The 11,919-nt window shown below is 50.3% G+C and overlaps 2 protein-coding genes across 2 annotated transcripts in view; one reads left to right on the plus strand and one right to left on the minus strand.

Moving 5' to 3' along the window:
• Window positions 1-631, plus strand: part of adhfe1 (alcohol dehydrogenase iron containing 1) — a 9,101-nt gene extending 8,470 nt beyond the window's left edge. Inside the window, exons 13-14 of the mRNA XM_061084692.1 lie at window positions 95-252; window positions 374-631. Of these exons, the coding sequence (XP_060940675.1) occupies window positions 95-252; window positions 374-457 (242 nt within the window). The 3' untranslated portion in view covers window positions 458-631. The remainder of the gene's footprint in view (window positions 1-94; window positions 253-373) is intronic.
• Window positions 632-4,002: 3,371 nt separating this feature from the next.
• On the minus strand, window positions 4,003-11,638 carry LOC133018143 (transcriptional activator Myb-like). Its single transcript, XM_061084459.1, has 15 exons — window positions 11,523-11,638; window positions 11,225-11,333; window positions 10,984-11,059; window positions 10,785-10,856; window positions 10,577-10,672; window positions 10,285-10,505; window positions 9,116-9,272; window positions 8,903-9,043; window positions 8,692-8,781; window positions 8,471-8,560; window positions 5,850-5,977; window positions 5,680-5,767; window positions 5,301-5,546; window positions 4,952-5,034; window positions 4,003-4,177 (listed from the first exon to the last, which is right to left on the minus strand). The coding sequence occupies exons 2-15, from the start codon at window positions 11,284-11,286 to the stop codon at window positions 4,003-4,005; spliced, it is 1,725 nt and encodes a 574-aa protein (XP_060940442.1). The 5' UTR covers window positions 11,287-11,333; window positions 11,523-11,638.
• Window positions 11,639-11,919: the final 281 nt, after the last annotated feature.

Raw genomic sequence — 11,919 nt, forward strand, 5'->3', positions numbered from 1 at the left:
GTGTTCAGGTGCAGTAACACCCTGTGTTGTGTTCAGGTGCAGTAACACACTGTGTGTTGTGTTCAGGTGCAGTAACACCCTGTGTTGTGTTCAGGTGCAGATATCCGGCAGGTGAAGCGGGCCGATGCCGGGGCGGTTCTGTCCGACACGCTGCGTCACTTCCTGTTCGAGCTGCAGGTGGAGGACGGACTTGCTGCGGTCGGATACAGTAACCAGGACATCCCAGCTCTGGTGAAAGGAACCATCCCTCAGGTGTGAATCTAATCAATCAATCACAAACTTCTCAACACCCCATCCGTTAATAATGATAATAATAGGTTTGAAAAGTGCTTTGAAGAGAAGTTTTATGAGTTTTAATATTTCCATTTTTCAGGAGCGAGTGACCAAGCTGTCTCCCAGGAGTCACAGCGAGGACGACCTGGCCGAGCTGTTCGAAGCCTCCATGAAGCTCTACTGAGTCTGCTGGCCTTGTGGGGACCAAACACACTGAAGAGAGAGAGAGAGAGAGAGAGAGGCTGAGCTGCAGTTCCTCTAACAGCCACTAGATGTAGCAGTTTGTCTTCCTGCTCAGACTCTCCTTTGACCTGAACATGTAAACACGTCTGTCCAAATAAAAAAACTGTTTTCACTCGTTAGTGTCAATGTTTCTCTCGTTATAGGGACGGACATTGAACATGTCGGACTCCCGTCTCCACGGTGACGTTAGGTGGGTGTGTAGTGACAGGATGTGACATCATAACACTATAAACCAGATCAATCATCAGTCTCATTTTATTTATATATTCTAATATTCCCAGTTTGTCTCACAGATGTTAACAAGGATCAACTTCCTGTTCTTAACTCATCACGAGTCAAATAGAAACTTAGTGATCAGTGAATAAAGCTCAGTCCCATGTGAGGATCCTCTCCCAGGACACACACATGCTGATGGACTGAACACAACAACACAACAACACAACAACACAACAACAGGATTCACTACATGAGAAGAACCAGTTTGTAACTTCATGTTTAAAGTGTTTCTCCATCATGTCTGATGGAGATGAAGGAGCAGATGAACTGAGGAGTAACAGGAAGTCAGTGTAGAGAAGCTACCACAGGAGACATGTGGTGTCTGTCCCTGGATGTCTTCAGGACACGTGCTGCAGCATTTAGGACAAACTGCAGAGTCTCTTACGACTTCCTGCTGTAGCCGGATGATAAGGAATGAGAATCATCACGTCTGGATGGAACAAAGACCTGGACTCGTTCTTCTGCATCTATCTGAGACCTGATGTTTGAGATGTTACGTAAGTGGAAGAAGGCGGTCCTAGAAATGTGTTATAAATGAGAATCAAAGGACAAATCAGGATCAAAGCTCAGGGCAATGTCCTCTAGAGCAACTTCATCATGAGATCATGTGTCTCTGAGGTGTTTGGGGCCAAGGATCAGAACCTGTTTCATCTGACTTTAATAAGAGAAGGTTTTTATGTCCTGGAGACGTGAACTTCAGTTCATTGATGACACTGATCAGGTTTTATTTATAAAAGTATAACTGGGAGTCATCTGCAGAGCAGTGGAAGTTTACAGAGTGTGTCCTGAAAACGTTTCCTGTGGAAACAGACAACTTCATGAGATAGTTTGAACAGCTTATTTATTATGAGTATATATATATATATATATAACCCTATAAGGAAGAAATAGTTGTTGCTTTATCAGGCAAATGATTCTGAATAGAGATATGTAAGCTTCAGATAAGTGAGTGGACATGTTCTGGTAACTGAGCTCCTCTCCTCATCCCTCACCTCCGGAACCTTATTTACAAATGAAGCACTGGTTTGGTTCATGTCCCATCTACTAACCTGGAGGAGGTTTATGACCTATACTGCAGCCGGCCACCAGGGGGCGATCAGTATGCTTTAGGATGGGTCATGTTGTCCATCTTTATTTATAGTTTGTGATCTGATACACCTGATCTCCTGTGTGTGTGTGTGTGTGTGTGTGTGTGTGTGTGTGTGTGTGTGTGTGTGTGTGTGTGTGTGTGTGTGTGTGTGTGTGTGTGTGTGTGTGTTGCAGACACACACACAGTGGGATTAGTGACGGCAGGTATTTAAACTCAGAGTGAGTGAGTGAGTGAGTGAGTGAGTGCAGAGCAACATGCAGCAGATCTACAGACACACTGATGATCAGTTAGAAGTTTATACAACTGTGTTTTCCCCACAAGGTGAGTCAACACACACACACACACACACACACACACACACACACACACACACACACACACACACGTTACATGTTGTCTGTCGACCTGTAAAAAGTAGATCAAATAAAATGACTCTTTCATGTTAATTAACTAGACAGTGTTTTATACGTATGTAGGTCACTGTATGAAGACTTAGTTACTAGTTACTGAGTTACTTAGTTACTATTGACACCAGGAGGAACTCAGGGTCTGACAGTCGCTCTGAGGTTTTCATCCTGGTGCCTGACAGCAGCCAGGGAACCGGGGCTGGGACATGAAGGTCTGTGTGACCCTCCCAGGTTCTGCCTCCTCAGACCTTCACTGATCCTCCGAGCTGCTCAGACATGAAGTTACAGCAGCTTCACGTTGGTCTCCAGACTCGTTCACACCTGAGCTCAGTGAGAACCTGCTCTCATCTGGAGGAGGAGGCGGCTCCAGGGGTGGACCTGCTGGGCCTGGTGTTCTCTGGTGGATGGAGCTGTGGGATCAGGTCCCAGTAGAGGACGTGGGCCCTCATGTCTCTGAACTTTAAGGTTCCCTCACTAGTTACTGCTGAGGCCCGGCCGGCTTCATCCAATCAGAGCGTGTGTGTGGTCGTGTGAGAGCAGCATCAGAGGAGGAGTGGGAGGCGGCCAGGCAGTAACAGACGTGTTGTTGTGTCAGTCTGCAGGTCCAGGACCAGGAGCAGACACCCGGAGGCCGAGCAGGTAAACACCTGAATTCAACTTTCTTGACGGGACCTCTGCCCCCTCTGCCCTCTGACCTCTGACCCCTCTGGGTGTGTGTGTGATGCAGACCACAGAGCAGTCCAGAGGGGACCCAGGTGTGGACGTCCTGTGATGTCTGTTAATCAGTCTTACATCAGCGTAATCTCTGACCTCCGAGGGTTTACAGCCCCGGAGCAGCTATTTAAAGCAGATCGATGTTGACACTCACACGTGAACCAATCAGCAGCAGCTCTGAAGTCAGCAAAGTCCCTTCAACTCCTCAGAGAACAAGTTAAACCTCAGGTCCTCATTGGTCAGTTCTTTAGTTAGAAACATTTAGGCCTTTTCAAATTAAAGGCTCAGGTTTTTCAGAGTGAAGCCCAGAAGAGCTGTGATTGGATGAGCTCAGGGTCGGGTTGTGAGCGTTGCTGGGCTGTGATTGGCTGCTGGGCTGATTGGCTGCTGGGCTGTGATTGGCTGCTGGGCTGTGATTGGCTGCTGGGCTGTGATTGGCTGCTGGGCTGTGATTGGCTGCGGGGCTGTGATTGGTTGCTGGGCTGTGATTGGTTGCTGGGCTGTGATTGGTTGCTGGGCTGTGATTGGCTGCTGGGCTGTGATTGGCTGCTGGGCTTTGATTGGCTGCAGGCCTGTGATTGGTTGCTGGGCTGTGATTGGTTGCTGGGCTGTGATTGGTTGCTGGGCTGTGATTGGCTGCTGGGCTGTGATTGGCTGCTGGGCTGTGATTGGCTGCTGGGCTGTGATTGGCTGCTGGGCTGTGATTGGCTGCTGGGCTGTGATTGGCTGCAGGCCTGTGATTGGTTGCTGGGCTGTGATTGGTTGCTGGGCTGTGATTGGCTGCTGGGCTGTGATTGGCTGCTGGGCTGTGATTGGCAGGTGGTGGTGGCGGCGACTCACTACCGCTCCCAGAGGCCGAAGGGACTGGACCTGAACCCCGGAGACCGGATCCAGGTTCTGTTCAAGGAGGATGAGGACTGGTGGTTCGGACGCCTGTCGAACCAACATGAAGGTTACTTCCCTGCGTCGTGTGTGCAGCAGGTAACACAACTCCCCTGCTCACAGCTCCACACAGCGGCAACACAATGATGATGTCATCTTTATGTGACAGGGCAGGGATTCCTCCAGAGCCACGCCCCTTCTGGTCAGGAGGGGGTCAGTGCCGGTCGCTGTGACACCTGCAGGCGCCCCCTGTGGTTGCACCAGGTAACTACAGAAGCCCCCCCCCCCCCTTCTAGCATTAATTGTTGAAATATTTCATTGATCTGACTCTTGCTGTTAACCCCCCCCCCCCCCCCCCCCCCCCAGCGGTTGCAGTACTCCGAAGCTGCTCAGAAAAAGAAGCGTCCTTCTGGGACAGGAGGGGGGGGCGGGTCCCAGCTCCCCCGGCCTCCTCCACCGGGTCCTGTCCAAGTCCAGGAGAAAGAGCTGCCCCCACCTCCCCCACCTCCCCCACCCCCCCGCAGGCCCCGGCTCCGTCAACACGGCCTTCCTGCCGGACGACGCCGGGCAAAACTGAAACATGAAATAATAAATCCAATAACAACACGAAGCTTCGTCTCTGATGCTTTAATAAAGTTTCTCTTCAGATTCACACGTTTCATGGGAAAAACAACAAAGAAATAAATCAATGAATTCATATGATATTTAACAATCTCATCAATAAACATGAATAAAATAAAGTTTGAAACATAAAGAAAGTTACAATAATAGAAAATTGGATTATAAATAAAGTTTGAAATTCAGTTTCTTTGAGTCAAAATATAAATATTAGATTTTGAGTCAACACAATTTTGAATCAATGTCACTAAAATGTTAAAAATGTTCTAAATGAAAGTCAATGCTTAGTCAATCAATAAAAGATCAGTTTATCAAACTGACGGGGACGATGCAGTCAGGGATTAAAATGCTGAGTCATGATCCACAGGATGACTCAGCAGTGTGATGACGATGATGATGAAGACCTGAGCGATGATGTCATCCTCTCACCCTCGACGATGAAGATCAGGTCTCCATGTAGAGTCGGGCCTGCTCCGTCAGAATCACCTGATCTTCTGTCCTCCCAAAGATCACCACCTGGAGGTCACTGAGCTGAGGACACCACGAGACACAAGACGTCAAGGAGACGACAAGGAGACGACAAGGAGACGACATGGAGACGACAAGGAGACGACAAGGAGACAACAAGGAGACGACAAGGAGACGACAAGGAGACGACATGGAGACGACAAGGAGACGACAAGGAGACGACATGGAGACGACAAGGAGACGACAAGGAGACAACAAGGAGACGACAAGGAGACAACTAGGAGACGACAAGGAGACAACTAGGAGACGACAAGGAGATGACCTTTTACCTGGGGGGGAGTCAGCGTGGGGGGGCGGGGCCCTGGAGACTTCAGCTCATCAACAGGCGTCTCGCACCACAACATTTCCAACTGTCTGTCAAACGGCACCGACCCGGACTGTCCCTGAGACCCGGACTGTCCCTGAGACCAGGACTGTCCCTGAGACCCGGACTGTCCCTGAGACCCGGACTGTCCCTGAGACCCGGGTTGGACCTGGAACAGCTGGATGGAGGACAGCAGACTCTGGCCCCGAACCTAGAGGACAGACAGAAGTCCAACGTGTCTCCAGTCTGTCCTCATGTTGTGATGTCCAATGTGTGTGTGTGTGTGTGTGTGTGTGTGTGTGTGTGTGTGTGTGTGTGTGTGTGTGTGTGTGTGTTGAGCTCACCTCGTCCTGACTGATCTTCAGCGGCGTCGGTGTCTGAGGAGCCGACGCCCACACGTCTCTGGTCGTCTCTGTGATGTCTGACGGCGTCCTGAAGCAACAACACATGACCTCATTGATCTTGAATTGATTCACGTGACTCTTTGTTATTGTTAGAACTGTAGCACACGTACACCGTGTTGCCATGGAGACGAGAGTTGTCGTAGTAAGTGCTGGTCGAGTGTTTGAGGGAACAGATGGGGGTGGAGCTTAAAGCTGGACATTGCAACTTCAGATCCTCAACAGTTAAAAAACCAAGGAACTGAAACATCAGAGAAACATCAGAGACACGTTAGAGACACGTTAGAGACACGTTAGAGACACGTTAGAGACACGTTAGAGACACGTTAGAGACACGTCAGAGACATGTGAGAGACATGTGAGAGACATGTGAGAGACATGTGAGAGACATGTGAGAGAAACATCAGAGAAACATCAGAGACACGTTAGAGACACTTTAGAGACATGTGAGAGACATGTTAGAGACATGTCAGAGACATGTTAGAGACATGTCAGAGACAAGTTAGAGACATGTTAGAGACATGTCAGAGACATGTTAGAGACATGTGAGAGACATGTGAGAGACATGTTAGAGACATGTCAGAGACAGGTTAGAGACACGTCAGAGACACGTTAGACACGTCAGAGACACGTTAGTGACAGGTTAGACACACGTTAGAGACACGTCAGAGACAGTAAGAGACACGTCAGAGACAGTTAGAGACACGTTAGAGACACGTCAGAGACACGTTAGAGACAAGTCAGAGACACGTTAGAGACACGTTAGAGACAAGTTAGAGACACTTTAGAGACATGTCAGAGACACGTTAGAGACAGGTTAGAGACACGTCAGAGACACGTCAGAGACACGTTAGAGACAGGTTAGAGACACGTTAGAGACACGTCAGAGACACGTCAGAGACACGTTAGAGACATGTAAGAGACATGTTAGAGACATGTTAGAGACATGTCAGAGACAAGTTAGAGACATGTTAGAGACACGTCAGAGACACGTCAGAGACACGTTAGAGACAGGTTAGAGACACGTCAGAGACACGTTAGACACGTCAGAGACACGTTAGAGACAGGTTAGAGACACGTTAGAGACACGTTAGAGACAGGTTAGAGACACGTTAGAGACACGTCAGAGACACGTTAGACACGTCAGAGACACGTTAGAGACAGGTTAGAGACACGTTAGAGACACGTCAGAGACACGTTAGAGACATGTGAGAGACATGTTAGAGACATGTTAGAGACATGTCAGAGACAAGTTAGAGACATGTTAGAGACACGTCAGAGACACGTCAGAGACACGTTAGAGACAGGTTAGAGACACGTTAGACACGTCAGAGACACGTTAGAGACACGTTAGAGACACGTTAGAGACAGGTTAGAGACACGTTAGAGACACGTCAGAGACACGTTAGACACGTTAGAGACAGGTTAGAGACACGTTAGAGACACGTCAGAGACAGTTAGAGACACGTTAGAGACAGGTTAGAGACATGTTAGAGACAGGTTAGACACGTCAGAGACACGTTAGAGACAGGTTAGACACGTCAGAGACACGTTAGAGACAGGTTAGAGACACGTCAGAGACACGTTAGAGACACGTCAGAGACACGTTAGACACGTCAGAGACACGTTAGAGACAGGTTAGAGACACGTCAGAGACACGTTAGAGACTGGTTAGAGACACGTTAGAGACACGTCAGAGACACGTCAGAGACAGTTAGAGACACGTCAGAGACAGTTAGAGACACGTTAGACACGTCAGAGACACGTCAGAGACAGTCAGAGACACTTTAGAGACACGTCAGAGACACGTTAGAGACACGTGAGAGACACGTCAGAGACAGTTAGAGACATGTCAGAGTCACGTTAGAGACACGTTAGAGACAGGTTAGAGACACGTTAGAGACACGTTAGAGACAGGTTAGAGACACGTTAGAGACACGTCAGAGACACGTTAGAGACAGGTTAGAGACACGTTAGAGACACGTCAGAGACACGTCAGAGACACGTTAGACACGTCAGAGACACGTTAGAGACAGGTTAGAGACACGTCAGAGACACGTTAGAGACACGTGAGAGACACGTCAGAGACACGTTAGAGACACGTTAGAGACACGTTAGATACACGTCAGAGACACGTCAGAGACACGTTAGAGACAGGTTAGAGACACGTCAGAGACACGTCAGAGACAGTTAGAGACACGTCAGAGACAGTTAGAGACACGTTAGAGACACGTCAGAGACAGTTAGAGACACGTCAGAGACACGTCAGAGACACGTCAGAGACACGTCAGAGACACGTCAGAGACAGTTAGAGACACGTCAGAGACAGTTAGAGACACGTCAGAGACACGTCAGAGACAGTTAGAGACACGTCAGAGACACGTCAGAGACACGTCAGAGACAGTCAGAGACACTTTAGAGACACGTTAGAGACAGGTTAGAGACACGTCAGAGACACGTCAGAGACACGTTAGAGACACGTTAGAGACACGACTGAGACACGTCAGAGACACATCAGAGACAGTTAGAGACACGTTAGAGACATGTCAGAGACACGTTAGAGACACGTTAGAGACACGTGAGAGACACGTCAGAGACAGTCAGAGACACGTTAGAGACACGTTAGAGACACGTGAGAGACACGTCAGAGACAGTTAGAGACACGTTAGAGACATGTCAGAGACATGTGAGAAACACGTCAGAGACACGTCAGAGAGACATGTGAGGTCCTTACCTCAGAGGGGGAGAAGTTGAGCGCCCCCACCAGGCTGCAGGAAGAGGGTGCGTCCTCATCGATTATCAGCTGCTCCCTAAAATCTGCGTCCTGCAAACAAACAAACTGTGGTTGCACATGTCCCGTGGTCAAAGGTCAAAGGTCACAGGTTGATCCAGACTCTGGTCAGGATCAGAAGTGGGAAAGGTTGCTTTGACTCAGGTGAAAGCGGTTCTGCTCACATAGCTCAGATTGATGGAGGACGGGTCGGCGTCCTCTCTGTGCCGGGGGACAGACGAGGGGACATCCTTCATCCTCCAGGTCTCCATGTTCTATCAGAAGATAAGATTCTGTTGATTCAGCAGGAAAACGGAACAGCAACACGAAGGATCCTCAGAGAGAAGAGGCTGCGAGTCACTCAGCTGACAGAACACAAGAGAAGAAGAGGTTTACCGGCTCCATCACCTCCGCGGGCGTGGTCAGCTCGTCCAGGCTCAGAGAGCCGTAGCCTGAGGAGGGGGGGGCACAGGCGTGGCACAGGTGGACGTAGCAGCTGCAGCTGGAGTCCACCGGCAGCGTGGACACACTGTCCGCCTGCAGGACAAACACCAGTACTACAACACATCTGTCATGGGCGGGTGTTGGGGGTGGAGGCTGTGCGCTGACCTTGCTGGGGATGAGGGCGGAGCTTGAGAGGACACGGGTCGTCACAGCAGGTGTGGAAGAGGAGGAGCTGTGGAGGTGTAGGACCTGCGTGTGTTGCTGTGTCTCCACCTTCCTCTTCAGGGTGGAGTTCCAGTGGTTCTTGATGGAGTTATCTGTCCTGAGAACCAGAGACAACGTCAGAATGTCCAACCTGACGGCTCCTCCCACACCTGGACGTCTCCTCCCACACATAGATGTCTCCTCCCACACCAGGATGTCTCCTACCACACATAGATGTCTCCTCCCACACCAGGACGTCTCCTCCCACACCAGGACGTCTCCTCCCACACCTGGACGTCTCCTCCCACACCAGGACGTCTCCTCCCACACATAGATGTCTCCTCCCACACATAGATGTCTCCTCCCACACCAGGACGTCTCCTCCCACACCAGGACGTCTCCTCCACACCTGGATATCTCCTCCCACACCAGGACGTCTCCTCCACACATAGATGTCTCCTCCCACACCTGGACGTCTCCTCCCACACCAGGACGTCTCCTCCCACACCTGGACGTCTCCTCCCACACCAGGACGTCTCCTCCCACACATAGATGTCTCCTCCCACACATAGATGTCTCCTCCCACACCAGGACGTCTCCTCCCACACCAGGACGTCTCCTCCACACCTGGATATCTCCTCCCACACCTGGATGTCTCCTCCCACACATAGATGTCTCCTCCCACACCAGGACGTCTCCTCCCACACCTGGATGTCTCCTCCCACACCAGCATGTCTCCTCCCACACCAGGACGTCTCCTCCCACACCTGGATGTCTCCTCCCACACCAGGACGTCTCCTCCCACACATAGATGTCTCCTCCCACACCAGGACGTCTCCTCCCACACCTAGAGACAGAGTCTGTCTGTCCTCAGACATCCAGTCCGGAACAGATCTTCGACCTGGCGCCCTCCAGGTGACCCTTGCGTCCCGCCTGCAGGAGGTCACGCACCTGCCCGGCAGCAGCTTGGACGTCTCCTCCCACACATAGATGTCTCCTCCCACACCAGGACGTCTCCTCCCACACCTAGAGACAGAGTCTGTCTGTCCACAGACACCCAGTCCGGATCAGATCTTCGACCTGGCGCCCTCCAGGTGACCCTTGCGTCCCGCCTGCAGGAGGTCACGCACCTGCCCGGCAGCAGCTTGGAGATGTTGGCCCAGCGGTTTCCCAGCAGCTCGTGGGCCTGACAGATGATCAGGTCCTCTTGTCCCGTCCAGCGGCTCTTCTTCACCATCGGGCTCAGGTGGTTGTGCCAGCGCTCGCGGCACTGCTTCCCATTACGGCTGCACATGTGTTTGGCGATGAGCGACCAGTGCTTCACGCCGTACTTATGAACCAGCTTGATCACCTGCACAGGAAGTGACATCACATTAAGGAGTTGTCAATCGTTATTCTGGGAAACTCTGAGCCGGCCGTCACCTGGTTGTCCTCCTCCTGAGTCCAGGGACCTTTAACCATCTCCGGGTTCTTTATCTGCTGCCACCTCTGCTGACAGTCCACATCTGACCTCCGACCCTGAGACACACACACAGTGCGGACGTCCTCACATGTCTGATCAGACTCATGTTATCACGTTGTGTGTGTGTGTGTGTGTGTGTGTGTGTGTGTGTGTGAGAGAGTGTTCCACCTCGAAATGAAGAGAAATTAAAGACCAGCTGTTTGATCCAACCTCCTTCACCAGAGTCTGAAGCTTCTCATCCTGAAGAGGAAGATCATCATCATCATCATCACCATCATTAATAAATCACCCTCATCTTTATCAATAACATCATCTTCGTCATCATCATCTTCATCATCATCACCATCATCATTATCTCCATTGTTACCTCATCTTTTGTCCACTTCTTTAGTTTGGCTCTGCAGATTCGTCCTTTACGTGTTGTAAAGGAGTTACTCTTTGAACTGAGATCGGAAACACACACACACAAACACACACGCACAAACACACACGCACAAACACACACACACAAACACACACGCACACACACGCACACACAGTTGAATAATATCCAGGATAAACAACGTATGGAGCAGTGATGGACAGGTGTGTGTGTTTGTGTTTCTCACCTGGACCTGCTGTTGCTCATCTTACCAACACTAACACACTGCAGGACACACACACACTTCATACACAAACTACACTGTGTGAGGACCGCTCGTTGCCATGGAGACGTCCCTGTGGGATATGATCACATTCAAAGTAAATAGTGATATTCTGTAGAGAAATATTTTCATCCATTTATACCTCGTTAAAACCCGGACCTGATGACGTCACTAACAAACCGTTAACACACAAGTTCACCAAACATTAATACAACATAAATACATTAGATCAACAATCAAAATAATTTAATAATAAGCTTACTGTGGGTTTTCAGCAGGTCATCGAAGTGAAGAGAAGAAATTGAGTAGATGTACTTAGTTACTGAGTTACAGCAGACTAACCTGTTCCTTCACCTGAGAAGAGTGTAGCAGCTGTGAGCAGCTGTTAGCGGGCTGCTAGCGGCTGTTAGCGGGCTGTTAGCGGCTGTTAGCGGTTGGTAGCGGCTGTTAGCGGGCTGTTAGCGGCTGTTAGCGGTTGGTAGCCGGCTGTTAGCGGGCTGTTAGCGGGCTGTTAGCGGTTGGTAGCAGCTGTAAGCGGCTGTTAGCGGGCTGTTAGCGGCTGGTAGCGGCTGGTAGCGGCTGTTAGCGGCTGTTAGCGGGCTGTTAGCGGCTGTTAGCGGGCTGCTAGCGGTTGGTAGCCGGCTGTTAGCGGGCTGTTA

This window comes from Limanda limanda, chromosome 13 (genome assembly GCF_963576545.1).
Source record: "Limanda limanda chromosome 13, fLimLim1.1, whole genome shotgun sequence".
Classification (NCBI taxonomy): domain Eukaryota; kingdom Metazoa; phylum Chordata; class Actinopteri; order Pleuronectiformes; family Pleuronectidae; genus Limanda; species Limanda limanda.

Coding starts and splice junctions, on each gene's coding strand:
- LOC133018143 (XM_061084459.1), bottom strand. CDS start 11,286: ATGAAGTGTGTGTGTGTCCTGCAGTGTGTTAGTGTTGGTAAGATGAGC. Junction 9,273..10,284: donor TCCAAGCTGCTGCCGGGCAG/GTGCGTGACCTC, acceptor TCTGGTTCTCAG/GACAGATAACTCCATCAAGA. Junction 8,782..8,902: donor CCGCGGAGGTGATGGAGCCG/GTAAACCTCTTC, acceptor ATCTTCTGATAG/AACATGGAGACCTGGAGGAT.